The 17,432-nt window shown below is 42.3% G+C and overlaps 1 protein-coding gene across 24 annotated transcripts in view; it reads right to left on the bottom strand.

The window, feature by feature from the left end:
• Positions 1-17,432, bottom strand: part of KCNMA1 (potassium calcium-activated channel subfamily M alpha 1) — a 741,810-nt gene that overhangs the window by 165,060 nt on the left and 559,318 nt on the right. For all 24 annotated transcript variants that reach the window (XM_060286605.1, XM_060286606.1, XM_060286602.1 and 21 more), the window contains one exon: positions 3,551-3,660. In XM_060286605.1, the coding sequence (XP_060142588.1) occupies positions 3,551-3,660 (110 nt within the window). The remainder of the gene's footprint in view (positions 1-3,550; positions 3,661-17,432) is intronic.

Raw genomic sequence — 17,432 nt, 5'->3', positions numbered from 1 at the left:
CCCAGTCATCAGACTGAATCAGAATCACCCCCACTCACCTACAAAAAAAATGCAGATTTGGGGGACCTACCCCAGATATTAGAATCTGGAGATGGAACCTAGAATCCTCTGTTTAATAAGCTCCCCAGGAGGCTCTTAATTAGCCAGCCTTCATCTACCACATCCTCCAAGCTGATCCCAACTGCATGAGGCCCCAGCATCGAAATCCTGGTACTGTAACTTGTCTGCTAGGTGGCTTTGGAAGGGGACACCAATGTCCTCTGAGTCTCAGTGTCCTCCTTCATAAACCAGGGATGGTAATATTCACATAATCATCACTGGATTTTTGTGAGGATTCAGTGAGAAAATGTAAGTGAAATATTTAGAAATGATACTGCATTTTGTCTAAATTAGTTATTCCTTTTGGAACAAAGCTGCGTCTTCTGGTGATACACACGTGAAGGCCAAAGGCTGGTGCAGAGAAGCTGGTGCAAGTCTTTCCTGAGCCGGAGAAAGCGTCTCTCTGCTCGAAATTCTTAAAAAGCTCAACTTGGGGGCCTCCTGCCCCTCCTCTCTCTCCTCCTCCCACATCTGTTCTCTTGGGAAACGACCTCAGATTGCACCCGTTAATCCTGCCCCCTCAGCTTTTCACTGAATGACTCTCCCGGCTTCTGAAAAAACTCCAATCTTTTCGGTGTGGTGATCCTACCCTGCAAGGGAGCACTCTGCCAGCCCAAGGGAAGAGCAAATTTCTTTCTTTTCATGCTTCAAGACGTTACTGGCTGCATATTGTTTTAATGTCGTGCATAATTACAGAGACGGCTCTGAAAATCTGTATACTTTATCAGTGCTTTATTATACCCAGAATATTCTCCAACTCTTTTTCTTCTACGTGAACCAGCTGAAAATATATTTTGGCGTCCTTCATGTCATCTTGAAATTGAATAGCCAATTCTTACTGTAATGAAAATACTTATGCGCCAGCCTGGTGATATACAACCCTACACTCTAATTACGGCTGTGCTTTAATTAACCTGAATTGAAGAGTGTTATCATTAAACTGCTGGTAACTCTGAGTTATGGCTTTTCTTTAATTTAAAGTAGAAAACACAGATAATTAAGCCTCCAGATAATCAAATGCTTGAGGAGAGCTTCAATGTTTTGGGATGTTCCTAAATCTCATTAAGTGTCCTTTATTGATTATTCCTACCTCTGCTGTATCATTGTGTTAAACGAGTAATAGCAGTCAGTTGAACACATTTTCACTCACATCACAAGTTTTTCATGATGGTATTTTGTTTTTTGTCTTTGTATTCCGGAAGCTGTACCAAACAAACACCAAATTCTCTTGACAACAAGGTATGTCTGAGGGATCTTCTCCTTCTCGGAACATGTTGTCAAGGGAAATATTTACAGACTAGTGTCCAGCTCTTGAGCCGGCTCCAAAGGGCAGAGAAGTTTCACACACCCAACGGGTCAGAGTTGGCAAACTCACACATCGAGGGGGCCAGGCCCTGATGTAAATGCAAATCTGGCCAGTTTAAGACATCAGGGAGGGGAGGCCCTTCACTAAACCCCTCCTTACAGCACACTGGAGTCCCTTAGCATTCAGTAGAAATGCAAGTCCCGTGTTGGTTCATCAGATTTTCAAAAGAGGCCAGGAATCTAGTTTTTATGTGAAGAACCACCTTTCTGAAACATTGGCGACTAACTGTTAAGAAATGAAACACCGTGTAGGACAAATACATGAGTCCAACTGACCCCACACGTATCCCAGCTGGAACTTCTAGAGGGAGCGGTTCTAACCTTCCAGGTTAATACTCTTAAAATGAACTCACTCAGTTTCCAGAAGCAAAATAAGAGAAGTGATGGGAAAGCAGGAAGGGGGTGGGGGGAGGGACATGGACTAAGGGATTTGCAAGGCAGCACTCATGTTGACACCAATCAAGCCCAGGAGACTCAAAGACAAGGAAGGGGACTTCACATACTCCACTGCTAATGCCTGAGGTGCCACAGGACTCCTCCAGGCGTTGGCAGTTCTGCTGTGGGCTCAGGCCACATCTACATCAGACCTAAGAGGCCTCAATTGCCTTTTCATATGACCAGCTTCTAATGTAAGTCCTGAATCCTCCTGGACTTTTTATCCTAGGCAGGCCACTCTCCAAGATAGAGAAAATCCCCTGGGACAGCCTCAGTGTTCCAGGACCCAGTGCCTCGGAATGGTTAACTCCTTTCCATGGCAGAATGAGAAATAGCTCTCAAAGAAAGGAACACATGGGAGTTACAATAGGGCATCCATTTTCGGAAAATAACTCCTTCGGAATCAATTACCTATGCCCTCTTCCAGTCCATTTAGCATTTAAACTTTCGCTTCGAGACAGGGTGAGAAATCTCAGTAAACAGTCAAACCAGTTTGGATTGCTTAGGGCCTGGGCCCAGGGACAGGCAGGGTGCACCTGCTGTGCTCACTGACAGAAGTCACTGACGGGTAAACACCAAGCTACCAGGTGCCCTGGCCCCCCTCTGCTGTGCACAGAACAGCAAACTATGAGACAAAGGAACCCAAGAGCCCCCCAGGATTGTCCTCTTCAGGACGCCCTTTCCAGAAGGTGGGTTTGGTTTCCAGGCAGGTAGACAGCACAAGGGAAGAGCTCTTCTTCCTCAGCCCAGTGGGTTCCCAGGTTCCCCTGTTTCTTCCCAGTTTTTATCCATGAGACTGAGTTTACCAAATTCTTTGCTCAGTGTCCAAGTACAGGGCTTCATGTTTCAGCATTCCCAGGGAGTCTGTGTTTTCATAAGGACAAAGCGCCTGTTTGACTTACATCCAACATCTGAGCTTCTAGGTGGGGAATCTGAGGCATCGTCCTGGTGGAAGTTTCTTGGGGTCTGGGACACCTGGAGCTCCTGACATCATACCCCTTAAATGATCACCTGTTCTACCTCGAGGGGTCGTGCAGGCTGGGGCTACCCCTTGCTCAAATCCATCTCGCTGAGCCAGTATAAGGAGATGCTAAGTCTTTTTATTGTTATAACATACCAGCTGTCCATCTCGGGGCTAAACCACTCAGGACTGTTTCAAGGTCTCTCTGTGTACATTTGGCTCCACATTGCCTCAGGAAATAGTGAAAGCACTTTGAACAGTGACTTCTCTGATGTCTTTATGATCTGACTTAATTGAAAGATTAAAATTTCTTTCATCAAGGTGCTAGCAAGATTTGGTTTTGCCCTGGTAAAATCAGAGGCATGGGTTCATGCTACCCTTCATACACGTGTCTACATCACAGGGGCGTAATTCAAGATATGCAGGAAAACTGCAGTTCATAATTCAGGTCAAATGATGAATCCAAGCCTGAGATTCTCAGGACCGGAGGGAAAGGAGAGCCAGCAGAAATCCCCAAGGAGGGGCCACATAATGACCCATCTTCCCCTTCATCACAGAAGGCTGAGCACAGGACACTTGGTAATTGTCGAGTGTCCCCACTGTGCTGGCTATAGGTGGGGTGCACTTCCTTCAAGAGACACGTTAAATGTTTTCTGAAAGCCAAAGAGCATATGGTTAATGGTCACTTACTCACAAACAGTAGGGAAGGACAGACCCACGAAGGCACTGGAGAGATATTCTGTGTACATTTCATTTGAGACTCCTTCCAAGTAGTATTTCTGCCACGTGTCTTCCTCAATCTAAGGGAGAAGAACACAGGAGAAGGGTTTAAGATAGGATAGTAAAAGGAAAGTGGGGTTACCCCATCTGGCAAACAAATGAATGCACTGGTTGTGTCATGGCGACCTTCCTGAACAACCAGGAACATACCCCATCACCACATGAAGCTTCCATGCCCCTAAACTCACAGACTAGACGGATGTCCCCTCTAAAGCACCACTTCTTCCTAAACCTGCATGACTTCCAAGAATGTGGAGGCATGGGCACTCATCCACAATTGATAAAAATTTTTGAGAGCAATTTTTAAATTGTTATCAAAAGTACGTACTCTTTTACACAATTCCATTTTAAGTATTCATAGCAAAGAAACAGGTAGATAAGTATACACATACACATGTACAAAAACATCCTTCTTGTTCTTAGAACAAGAAATTAGAAATAACCACAAATGGTAGGTTTATACCATGGAATACAGGGAAGCAATTACAAATCATGATGAAAATGTATATATTTTCACAGAGAAATTACCTTAAAAGGCACATTACTAAATAGTGTGTATAGTCTGATCCTATTTTTAAATACCCTATAATTATCTGAATGTTCGTAAAGCCGCAGAAACATCTAGAAAGCTTTATACCAAAACAGTAACAGTTGTTATCTCTCAGATGTAGAATGACACTTTTTCTCTATAGATTTCTGTATTGTCTGAAGGCTTTTGCAGTGAGCATATATATATAACATGAAACAACATATCTATTTCTACTTTGGGGAAAAAGTAGATTTTTCCAACACCACCTTGAATATCACAAAAAGTAAAATGTAGGACTTTGCTGGTGGCGCAATGGTTAAGAATCTGCCTGCCAATGAAGGGGACATGGGTTCGAGCCCTGGTCCAGGAAGATCCCACATGCCGCGGAGCAACTAAGCCCGTGCGCCACAACTACTGAGCCTGCACTCTAGAGCCTGTGAGCCGCAACTACTGAGCCTGTGTGCCACAACTACTGAAGCCTGCGTGCCTATAGCCTGTGCTCTGCAACAAGATAAGCCACTGCAACGAGAAGGCCACGCACTGCAACGAAGAGTAGCCCCTGCTTGCTGCAACGAGAGAAAGCCCGTGCGCAGCAACAAAGACCCAATGCAGCCAAAAATAAATTTAAAAAATAAATAAAATAAAATAATTAAAAAAAAAGTAAAATGTAGTTTCAGAAAGGTCTTAACCAAAATGTCATTAATACTTTTTTTTTTGTTTTTTTTTTGGTCGTAATTAATCAAGTTCAACTGATTTTCCCAACAGCCCTCTTCACGCTAGGTATTTCTGGAAAGGTTTTACCTTAGAATCGACCATTTAAAAGTATAAAGTAAAAACAACAAGAACGCTGAGCCCCTCTGGGAGCTTGGGGATGTCATGGATTCCCAAGGCAGGAAGACAGGCAGGCTGTGTGGTCCTTGGGTATCTGTAAGCTGCTGTCTCCCCAGTTCACTTCCACTGGAGGTTAGATAAGGGGGAGGATGAAAAGGAGCTTCCCAGTCAACTGGAAGTGGCTCTTAATAATGTCCTGTGCTGGTATTGAATTAAAAGGCATCTTGGGACTTCCCCGGTTGTCCAATGGTAAAGAATCCACCTACCAATGCGGGAGACGCGAGTTTGATCCCTGGTCAGGGAACTAAGATCCCACCAGCTGCAGGGCAACTAAGCCCGCGTGCCACAACTACTGAGCCCGCGCCTCAACTAGAGAGCCTGGGTTTTGCAAACTATAGAGCCCACGCACTCTGGAGCCCTCATGCCACAACTACAGAGCCAACGCACTCTGGATCCTGAGCGCCACAACTAGAGAGAGAAAACCCGCATGCCACAACTAGAGAGAAGCCCGTGTGCCACAACTAGAGAGAGAGGAGAAAAAAAAAACAAAACGCGCACGCTGCCAACTAGAGAAAAGCCCACACGCCACAATGGAGAACCCACATGCCGCAACTAAGACCAGACACAGCCGAAAACACAAAGGCATCTTGCTTATGACCCAACAGTCAGTTAACTGAGGGAAATGAAAGAGACTTGGAAACAGTGGGAAATGCACACCTACCATCTACTTGGTGATGTTCTGGAATACAAAAGCTAGGAATGATTTAGAAATAAATTGAATGCTCCCTGCTTCTATGCTACGTCTGCTTTGTGTTCTGGCGGGGTTATAAGATTATGTGGGTTAACCTCATTAGTTTGTGCTGCTTCTAACCTACTACCACACATTAGAAATGTGCTATGCAATACTGCTGGGTACGGGTTATTCATCTAACAAATTAGTCTTCCCCAGAGGGGGGTCTTTCAAAACAAAAGGACTCAACCTTTTCTACCGCTAAACTTTATGATTTTAAAAATTAACTTCTATGTGTTTAGCTAAGCACAAACTTTTTAATTTGCCCGACTCATAAGATTTCAACTTATTTTTTCAAATAAAAGATATTCTTGACGTCATAAACAAAGGTTATTAATTCCAACTAATTTGAAGAAAGCTTAGTCTGCATTAGTAAATAGTTTGAAATATATAATATTTGGGGCACTATGTTATCATAGTTTTTTACTGGTAAATAGGATAGTATCTGAGGGACTGCCAATTATAAATCCTCATAGTTGAGTTTTATGGGCAAATAGTTTTCTTGAAGTAGAAGAATTCAGCCTATTCTTTTAGCAGGGACATTCCTTTTATAATATGTTGCTTATGTTGCTAATTTAAACATTCCACTTGGCTTTCAAAAATAATGAAAATATGAAGCTTTATCTCAATTGATTGTTGGTGCTATTCCTCAATTAATATGACTTTAATTTGGTTCTTTTAGTTATGGTCATTATTTTCATGCCTCTATGTTCTAATGGAACTACTCTTGAGACCAAATTTTATTGTAGGTTCATCACTAAACTTTTTAAGTAGAAATAAATTCTTTTTAGGATACAAATATTATATTCATGTTTCTTTTGAATTTAGCATAAATTGTTCATTGATTTATTGATTCAGCAAATAATTTTTAGCATATTCTGTGTCTTATGAGCCATTCTAGTTACTGACTGAATTTTATTTAAACTGGAATTTATTTTCCCATATTTTTCTCTTTGCCAGAAAAAGCATCAGATATACCTGTCTAAGATATATCTGACGATATATATCTGACTTTTGCTGACTTTTTTCCACATTTCTTTTCCTGAAAGTTTGTGGCTGATCTGAAATGCTTGAGGACTAAAAGTCAAAAAACTGGGGAAAAACAAAAATGAACAGAACTTTTCTGGAAAGCAAAATGCCTCTTCCACAGACATATGCAGATGCTCAGATGGTATGTATAATGCGAGATGCAGAAGTACTGAATGGACTGACTAAAAGCTGAGGAGTTTAAATTCATTGTTATAACCCTTTAAGATTTCTACATCTTTAACACAATTTCCCTATTGATAAGTTAACAAATTTTTCAGGTTCTCATAAATGTCCCCCCCCACACACACAAAAACTTACTGAAAATGATTTAAATGGTAAAATGGTAAATTTTGTTATATGTATTTTACCACAAGTAATTTCTTTTAAAAAAAACAATACGTATAATATAAGGAGAATCAGTAATTATAATTAACACTTACACCCTTTAATCCTTAAGGGCAAGAATGACAAGTTGTGGCAGAACAACGACAGGAACAGGTTATCACATCAGGAGAGTCAGGGATAGAGCACCCAGACTTAAGACACTGTAATGTGTCACAAACTCAGACAACAGAACCTCAATCTTCATCCCGAGGCAAGGGCTTCAATTACCCCTTCTTATCAAAGTTTACCTTTCTAAGTCTCAAGCACGGCACCTTTCACTTATTTTGAAAACAGCAAAAGCAAAATGCACATTCCTTTTAGTTTTGTTAGCCATAATCAAATACATTCTTAGGGAAGGAAAAATTAGTATAAAATACAATACGTTGAGTTTAAAACACTTGACAGTGAACAAAGAGATCTAGAGATGGTAGAATGAGTTACTGTCATTATAAGTCCCCTTTAACAGAGGCACAGAGAGGTTAAGTAACCCACTAATGGTTACAAAGCCAATGAGTGGTACAAACAGGATTCAGAGTTCATACTGTTAACCACCCACCATATTATCTCTTGCTAGAGACTGACAGGTAAATATATAGAGAAGCGGTGGTGCTAGGATTTTGGGGGGCTTGGAGGGTTTGTGGAATATAAGTATCTAAGAGGAAAAGCTCCTCAAGAACGCAAGATCTTAAACCCTGGAGCCCCTGACTTTGTGTGAAGTCCGTGAGAAGTAATACTGATTTTAAGTCGAGCTGAAAGGAGAGTTCAGACCTCCTCTCAAAGCACGACGGCATCATTTCTATTCTATAAAATGGAACCATCCCAGCCTACAACTTCTTGCGTAAAATAGTACATGCTGTTCTCCACATTTGTGTTGTCGAAATATTTTTAACTGTAATGTGAATACACACTTCCCAGCAGAAAAGTGAAAGAATGGGACCAAAATGACTTAGGGAAAGGTGCCAAAATTAATTTGCCAGCCATTCAACCATCAGTCAAAGGCAAAGCATTTCCTGAGGCAGCAACTTCTCCTCTGGCTGTCACATCAAACTCCCGTTGCTTCAGAAGAGCACCTAGCAAAGATGAGCAGGTGATGTGCTCTGGGTCCTTATTCATCAAACACTCGCAGATCTTCAGTGAGAAGAGAGATCTGAGCCGTGGGGCTCGCTCGTCCACACTTCTCATGGTCTTATTTATCTGCCCTTCATTATCTAACTTTTCAACCAGTCTAGTTCAATCCCTTAAGTAAACAGTTGTACACCAATCTGGGGGCCGATGGCTCCGCCACCAAAGGCACCATCAAACTGGAAACATCAGCCTTGGCTCTGGGGGAAGTAACACCTTCTTGCTCCCAGATTTTGCATGTGTAACTAACGGTGGGTCAGTAACGACACCTTTTATATTTTATGCTTTCTCTGATTAGGGTGAAACTGTGCTTCTCTAACGCTAACAGCCCAGTGAATGTGAAAAATCAACCATCCCAGCTGCGGTATGTTATAGTCACTGTGATTTCTGTTTCCAGCAGAGTCTGAATAACTGTGTTGATTACAGCCAAATAATTTTGCAGAAGTCCATCCCTACCTCCAGAGTCGTATAAATAATTCCAAAGACTATCATATACCAATCCTTATTTAATTGAAAACAAGTACATTGTTTTAATCCAAATATACGTTATGTTGTGCACATCAAATATAAGGAACTAAGAGGAAATTATAAAAATCAATAACCATTATGTTAATAGCTGCAATAAGAAGAGGTGAGTTGTAACATACATACCAGCATTGCCCAAAACTGGTAGCAGAAGACTATTTATTGTAATAGCAGGTATTTATTACATTTAGGATTTTTAAAAAATCTATCCAAATTCTCAATATTCTTGCTCTAAAGGATGTATAGTTTTAAATCGTAAGTCCTTAATTAGAATCAATTAGCTACATCTGAATGAATATTTATACATATAAATTACACAATACATTGTCACTGTCCTTTGTAATGTGACAGTCTGAAACAGAGCGCACTGACAGGAACTGGCCAACGTATCTGAGATTCCACAAAAACATATTTACGCCCACAAAAAACAGAGAACACCCACAGAATGTGTCAAGCTCTTAATTACAGTAATAAACATGGAATCAGCATTGATGGGCTCTAGGGTGATGAGCGTATGGGCTGGTCACTAAAATGAGTGGGGTCCTTTATCCCCACCCCTCAACGGCATGCTCTGCCACTGGGAAAAATCTGATTCAATGTTGCATCTAATCATTTCTTGCTGGAAAGAACAATGCTAAGGACAACTGATTGTTAAGAAGACTTTATCACAGACCCAGTTCCTGGATTCTCTCTCTCCTCCTTTATTTCCCTCTATGTTCCAATGTTAACAAAGTTGCCGCAGTTTTTACCAGTGGGCATGCGGCTCTTTCTCCCTCTCTTCCTCGCCTCAACATAAAGTCGTAGAATTAAAAAACAAAACGTTTGAGTCTTGCTAGCTTAGCTCCTCACGAGTGCCAGAACAGAGAAAGCCTCGCTGCACAGCTTTCTGGGGGGTGGAGGAAACTGGTGATAAAGTTGAAAACAAAGGAAAGAAACAGAAGAGATGCGAAACCAACAGTGATTTGCACCTTTTCAGAATGTATCTCTTCTCTGTCCCAAACTGCATATCAACGCTGTCCTTCTTGGATGTGGACTCAGGTCGGCTGTCCTTCCGAGAACAGCACTGGATTTCAGGGACCCCATGACGATTTGGCATTCCACAATTATGGCCTATTTCAGATCGTATTTGCCAGAATGTGAGAATAGAACGAAAGGATCTCAGATTTTTCCAAAGGCTTTGGGACAATGTCAATTAAAACACATTACTTGGAATTTGATGGAATGCAAGATAACTGGTTGCTTCAGCACTGAACGAATAAATAAACAACTCCAGAGATTAATTCTGGGGTGGACTTCCACTGAATCTCTTAATCCCAGACTAGTGGGCTGCAGGCTATCAAATGAGATTTCTTCCATCAAGCATTATGAAAAAAAAACATCAGCCCACATGAAGTGTTCAGAGCGAGAGCAACAGACCACACCACGTGCAAAAGAGTTAGCAGACAAGGTACTTTCCCCCCTGCTATGTTACCCCAACTTAGATTACTTCTGAAAACACAGAATGCCACAGGAATTGAAGTTAAAGGAAGGGTTAACAGAAAGAGTGATATGAGAACTTTTAAAAATAATTATCATTTATAAATTATTTCAGAAAGTGTGGCCTATGTGGCAGGAAATCGGTATTTTAATACGTAGGTAGGTTGTTCTACCCTTTTCTTTTTTTCCTCTCCAATGTAGAAAAGGTATTTATGCTTAAGTGTGGCCAGGCCTTTTTAAAGATGGGTCTATTCACTATCTGTCCAAATAGGACTTGGTTTTGCCATCTTGATAATAGTTAAGAACATCCTCACTTGTGCTTCAAATAATAAGGTTCTTAAAATACTACTAAAAATAATTCTCATCTTGGTAGGGCAAGCAGCAAGTAAGTGTTCTCAAGCAGACGCCTGCCAAGCAATCCTCAGGAGAACAATTCAGTCCCTGGCAGGCAGGATTTTCCAGAACAGAGCTTCTCAACCCATTTGGGGTGAGAGACCAGGGTTTTACTTTTATTTCTAGTATCCATCGTTTTGCAGACTCAAACTTCTGCAAAATCTAACAGAAATGATTTCCAAAAAAAAAAAGAATAGACAAGACATGCAAAATACAAGTCCAAAATTTCTATCATTAGATTCAACCAATATATAATTAACCTGGCAAATTGCTCTAAAAGTTCCTAAGCATTCCTCTCATTTTCCGTACTTGCCACTTCGTGGACGAGTAGCAAACAGTTCATGGCACCCATCCACAGACTGCATTTGCAGTTGTGCTGGTCCTACTCTATCTTACAAACCTTATTTCTCACAATTTCCCCCAAATTCCAGTAAAGTAGGATTATCTCCAACTAAGATTTCCCAAAGTAGCCTCGACAGAACTCACTAACAGGTGTCACCTTGAACATAAGAGAGGGAAGAGGGAGTCTATGGTGTCCCCATTAAAATATAGGTTTTTTGAAGGCAGAAAAATTCACCGGAGTCTCCAGAGTTTGGAACAGTGCATGGAACATAGCAGTAGCTCAATATTTGCTGAATGGATGAAACACATTTGGGAAGTGCTGGATTTCACAAAGTCAAACTGGGGAGTTTTTTAGTGCAACTCAAAAGTATTTCACATGTTACTACGAATTGTAAATCTCCAAAGGGAAAACATGGTACTAAGTCACAGAATCCTTTATTTCAAGGAGCAGCTCATGGAGACCAGCAATGCTATTCTAAAAACTTCCTCCCTCTGATCTCCCCACCACTTCGTTTCCCTGATCCTACTGTCAGAAATCTCTCTGTGGCAATTTTCAGCTGTCAAGATCCAACTCTACCTGTAAGTTCCCATCGTATGCCACCTCGTCTGTGAGGACTTTCCTCATCTCCCCAAATTGATGTGCTCTGCCCTGCCTTAATGGGAACACAAATCATGCCCACCTCTGGTGAGCTTGGGATGGCTAAAAGAGATAATGGATAAAGAATGCTTAGAACATTCCCTGGTTGGCAGTACGCACTCAGTATGCGTTAGTTGTCATTAGCTACCGTCATAGTATCTGAGTCTTCTAACATCTGACAAGAACTATAATAAAGTGGAATTCTGGAACACGAGACCCTCCCTTAGGCATTCAACTTTGAATCTTCTAGAACAAGCAGCATACTACCTTATGAGGTGCTTATAAGAGGTGCTTAATTAATATTTGTTGAAATGAACTCAGCAAGAAAAAACTGGAGAAAGAGACACAAAGAAACGAGCACAATTTTTCCAGGCATCTAATCACAAGTCAGTGCTGATAGCTTCATAGCATTTAGTGTTGACCATGAAAGGAACCAATTTCTGCCCCCCGAATGCTGAAAAATTCTGCATTCTTGGCATCTCATAGGGAACGTGTAGAGTCGGGTGATTTTTAAACTTCCCAGAACACTTCCTACTGAGCAGTACATTTCTGGGAAACTTTGTCATCACAGAACATCTTGGGCTACTTAGCAAGTGGCTTATGGTTTTCTAAGTTCTATATCCAATACCTTGGAGGCTTGAATTTGAAAGAAGGGACTCTCAGGAACTGCTGTATTTGCCAATCTAACAGAGGTCCTACCTCTTACTAGCTAGGAGTCCCACCGCACTCCCTGCAGAAAGGAGCCCCCTTTGCTCCGTCTCATGACTATGCTCTCTTTCCCATGTGACCTAGCCCTCTATCTTCTGGACTGCACTCTTTTGAATTCCAATGTAGGGTCAAACAACAATTCAACAGGAAATAGACTGAGCCCAGCAAAGGCTGCATTTGGCAATTCCATCACTCCTAAATTCTAAAATTGAGACCCAAAACAACTGTTTGCTATTAACTAATTAAGAACTGGGAGAAAAAGAAAGGAGTTAGATAGAAAAGCATTTGAATCAGCCCGGGAATTATGAGGTTTCTTTTAATAAGACAAACCATTAGAGAATTACCTAAGCGTTTGCAAAATCTTCAATATTTTGGGCAGTTTGGGGAGAATCCCACTGCATCCACTGAAGTTAACACAGGATAATTTCTCACCAGTGGGCATGTCTAAGGCTGTGAGTCCAGTGCTCCCCAAACTCTGAAGAGCATGTAAATCACCCAAGGGTGTTAGTAAAATGTGCTTTCTGTAGTCCTGGGGTGGGGTCTAAGATTCTGCATTTCTAACAAGCTCCCAGGCAACAGGAATACTCCCCGAACATGGACCACACGTACAGTAGCAAAGGTATTCCCAAAGAGAGTGAAGAACACGGAACAAGTATTCTCTTTGAGGACCAGAGAATCAATCATGGCCCAAAGGATTTGAATAAGAGATGCAAAAGGATGCTTTCTACGAGTATCACTAACTATTGGAGTCAGTTACAGAGAAAGCCTATAGATAATTAAGCACAAGATGGGTATCTCAGTGTTTGGGTTGCTGTGCTAATTAGTCTAAACAATATTTCAGGGATCCAGATTTATCTACCCAGTTTCTCTCCATTGATCCAATGACCCCAATAATAACTTAGTCTCCCCTTCAATGTGGGCTGTGTAAAGAGAGAACAATGACACAGCTATATTTAATTCAATTAAAGTTTCAGAAAATGGCTATTTGTATCCTTAATTTCTATTTAACTTTTCCATTTTAGGACACAGTGTTGAGTGTGAGGACAAAAATGTTTGCCAACTCAGTCCTATTTTAGTGACAGCAGATTCTGGATACTTATGTCTCGTATCGCTGTACAATACGGACTAATAAAGTCGAGCCAAAGAGACTAGATTTCATTTCAGAGCAAAGGGTTTCAGCCATCAACTTTTGCTTTCTGGCTGAACAGAGCCAGTCAAGCCGCGAGCATAAATTCTGCTAGTTTTAGGTATCAGGGTGATTGGGAAGCCACATGGGTAGTGAGCCAGGCACCCAAGGTAGAGGCACCCGCTTTATTGTGTATTCGCTGTTACCTGGAAAAATCTCTTGCCGGCTAGAGAATATTTCCACAGGAAGTTAGAAATGACTTGAGATTCCCCTCTGTGGCTTCCTGAGTGGATTTTAGGCCTCCTCAAAATGACATTTGGTTCAGAGACTGAAAGGGGACAGCTTATAAATTGCTGAGGTATTTAGCTGGCCTTAGCAGTTTCTTTTTAAGAGGGGCCATGATCCTGAGTGCAGCAGCAATGTAGGAAGCACCAAAGCACATGCAGCCTCTGGGTTCAACTCCCAGCCTCACTGAACGTCCCTGGGCCAGTTGTATAACCTCTGCAAGCCTCAATCCCCTCACCTGCAAAATGAGAGCGACAATAGTACCTACTTCCTAGGAAGACAGATGAAATGAGGTGATCTGTGTAAAACACCTAACATAGTGCCTGGCAAATACCTAATGTTTTCTGAGTGCCTCCTGTGTGATAGGTGCGTGATAGGGGCTTTGGCGGCTTAATCATACTAAGAGGTGGCACTTACTGAGTGTGTACCCTGGAGATGCTCTAGAAATGCTCTATCATAAATAATGAGTGTTGGTGATGGCGATGGTGATGGCGATTATGAAGACATCTCTACCACTCGCACAAGGGAACACAGCCAGTTAGACGTTGGGCCAGTGATTCGTGGCTTCCTATTGCTTAGTTGCTACTGGAAAAACCTGGAACATCACTAATCAGCAAATGATCCTCTGGACTGAGGAGAAAAACTGAGTACCTTGAGTTTATCCCCAAAAGACAGCAGTGTTCCCTGGAGGTCCTCTCTCCCCCTCCCCTTCCCTAGTGGCCAGCAAGTTCACTCTGAATAGATAGGATGATAAGAGAGAAGTTAGGTATTTGGAGGAACTGACTGTCTCCCCAAATAGGAGAAAGGTCATACGTGGATATAAAGACCCAGCCTGGTCTCCTGAAAGGAGCCCTGAGACAAAACAACTCTGATGGGTAGACTGGATTAGCTACTTCCAATTTCTGGGCTTGCCTCTTGCCTACATCCTTCCAGTGGACTCACTAGATTCTACTTTCATCTTTCATCCTCCCTCCTAGCAAATGGCTTTCCTCTTTGTTTGCCAGGTATCAGTTCAGACTGATTCTGAACTGATAACCTGGCACATCCCTGGTCCACCAGACAGGCGTGCTAATACCCTGATGCTTGTTCAAACATTACTTTTAAAAGTACTTGTTTAACTCGTATTTGGAGTAGAGGCTGCGTGCTGGGTGGGGATGAAAGGGAGAAGAATGGCCACAGGTCAGAGCCCTCTATTGCCCTCAGCAATTCAGTCCTGGCCCCAATTTTGCATACTCCCCTCAGCAAAAGAAAAGCCTTGCAATTAAGTGGATGTGACTTTTTAGAAGGCAAATCAGAAGATATCTGTTGTTACTTGAACGTGGAGTAACATGTTCAAGGGAACTCATTCCTCCTATCCCCAAGAGTTTCCCTAAGTATCCCTTCCAACCACAAACTGTATGCCTCCTGAGAAGAGTTCTGGAAGGCACATTTCCTCCTTCTTGTTGCATTTCTTGGAAGATTTTAGGCCTTGTTATAGTTCAGCATTCCCAGAAAACTGCCAGGATGGTATCCTACAGTTGGTTTAAGATGAGAAGAGAAGAGAAGACGCGTGATAATCCTGCTTGGTCAAGGAGAGGTCTCTCTGTTCCTGTGCCCATTGGTTCTATGAGCAAGTTCAAGCCCACAGTACATATCAATCCTCCAGGCAGGATCCGGGAGGTCACTACGCTCTCTGAGTTCTCCACAGGTAACACAGCCCAGCACACAGCTGTTCTCCTTCCAGGCACTGCCACTGCAGGGCTCTGTCCTGGGCAGGGCTGCATTTGCTGGCTGGACATTCATTACGTATGGAAAAGAACAGCCAGCAAGTCTCCATTCACTGAGAGGCCTGGGAAAAGCCAGACAGGTGCATCCAGGTTTCACCTGTACATGCAGGTAAAATCTTCTAGCTGTGGGGGTAAGGGACAGGAAGGTTGAGGGACCCAGTGTCACTTAGGCTGATGAACAGTGCTGCTGCCCTAGAAAATGTACTCAGGCAGAAGATTCTACTAATTCTGTATCTCACCACAGAGTTCCAGGGACCTCCCCCAATATCAGTCATTTACAAAGATTTTGGCAACACGAAATTATATGTAATTTGCACCACCCTAGAGAGTGGCTTTAGATTAGGTTCATCCCTCTGTGTTCTCCCATCAGTGACCCAATCCTAATCCAGTGTCAGATCTCATCACAAATAGAAACCCAAACAGTACCACCAACCCCTAAGGAATAAGAAGGGAGTGACGTACCGTCATGTACTGGTAATCTTTCCAACAATCTGCTAGGCTCTTCCACTTTTTACTGTGGGTGGATATGAAGCTCAGAAAGCTTGGGCAAGCAGTGCGAGGTCTTACAACAAATCATGTCCTAATTCAGAGGCTTACAACACACCCCCAACCCCAGCCTTCCGCCCACTGCACGGCTTCACCACTCCCCTCACACTTCACGAGTGAGGGAGAACAGGAAGGGTGAGGCTGTGCTGGCACATCTGAATAACATAGTGTTCCATGGATATATCTGGACAGGGGGACACCATCCAAGATCTTTGGATGATCAAGTCTAATACCTAATCCAAATTCTGAAAGAGGTACCAAATATTCCTCTTTCACTGATTTTTTCCTCACTAGTCCATTTACGGAGAAGAAAAAATACCTAACCATTAAGATAAATGGCCTTCTCACTGCCAAACTTTAGCTGAAACAGGAAACCAATAGAAACTCCTTAAGAAATGATATTTATTTTGTCAGTCTAGGAAAAAAAGGAGAAACTAATTAAATCCATTGTCCTAAAAAGCAACACCATAAATATGGAGGCTAGGCATAAACATAGACTTCTCTTTGCAGGCTGACCACAACAAAGAGCTTTTGCACCCCCAGGTCAGTGGGCATAGAGCTGTATGTTAGTTTTTGGTGGGCAGAGATACTCTACCTGCTGACACGGTATGGGGGAAAGGGAGGAAGTGATCTCTCTCACTTATATAATGTCAATTCATTCCATCCTCTTCCCAGCCTACTTCCCATCCCCTAGTGTACACAAAACACAGCATCAAGGCAGGCAGGACACCCGTATTTCTTAGTACTTGAAACCCTAATCAGTGGGCCTGCATCACTCTCGCTACCGTGGGATACATGTGGCAGCTGATAAAAACTACAAAAATTACACCCAGTTGAAAGGTTTTATTGCATGCCATTTTTCAAGATGGCAGATGGATGCCTAAAATTGATCTCAGCCTCATTTTACAGGTGTCCCAAAGTTTCTGTAAATCAGCCAAATGAGTCTGAAGTGGAAATGGCCACCTCCCATTGTTCTACCAGGAGATGCGCAGGATTCCACAGTAATGCAGCTCGCCAGGTTATGTTATTCATAGTCTCTGATGAAAAGGTGGATTACTTCAAACTCACCCCAAAGAGAGTGATGATTGAATACACTAAAAGGACATGATGATGATGACACTGCCTTAGAGGCAATATTCTCCCTGGTCTAGCTATAAAGGACAAACGCAGAATATTGTTTCTAAAGTGAAATCTGGTTTTCGGGCTCTGGATAAAATAGAACAAGGACACTCCACCCTGTGTCCTTCCTTGATTGCATCTATTAAACCTGGACAAAATGCACGGAGCAGCTATTTGAAGTCTC

Source organism: Globicephala melas, chromosome 16 (assembly GCF_963455315.2).
Source record: "Globicephala melas chromosome 16, mGloMel1.2, whole genome shotgun sequence".
NCBI lineage: Eukaryota > Metazoa > Chordata > Mammalia > Artiodactyla > Delphinidae > Globicephala > Globicephala melas.
The sequence above is the reverse complement of the archived record's forward strand: the minus strand, read 5'-3'. Positions and strand labels throughout refer to the sequence as shown.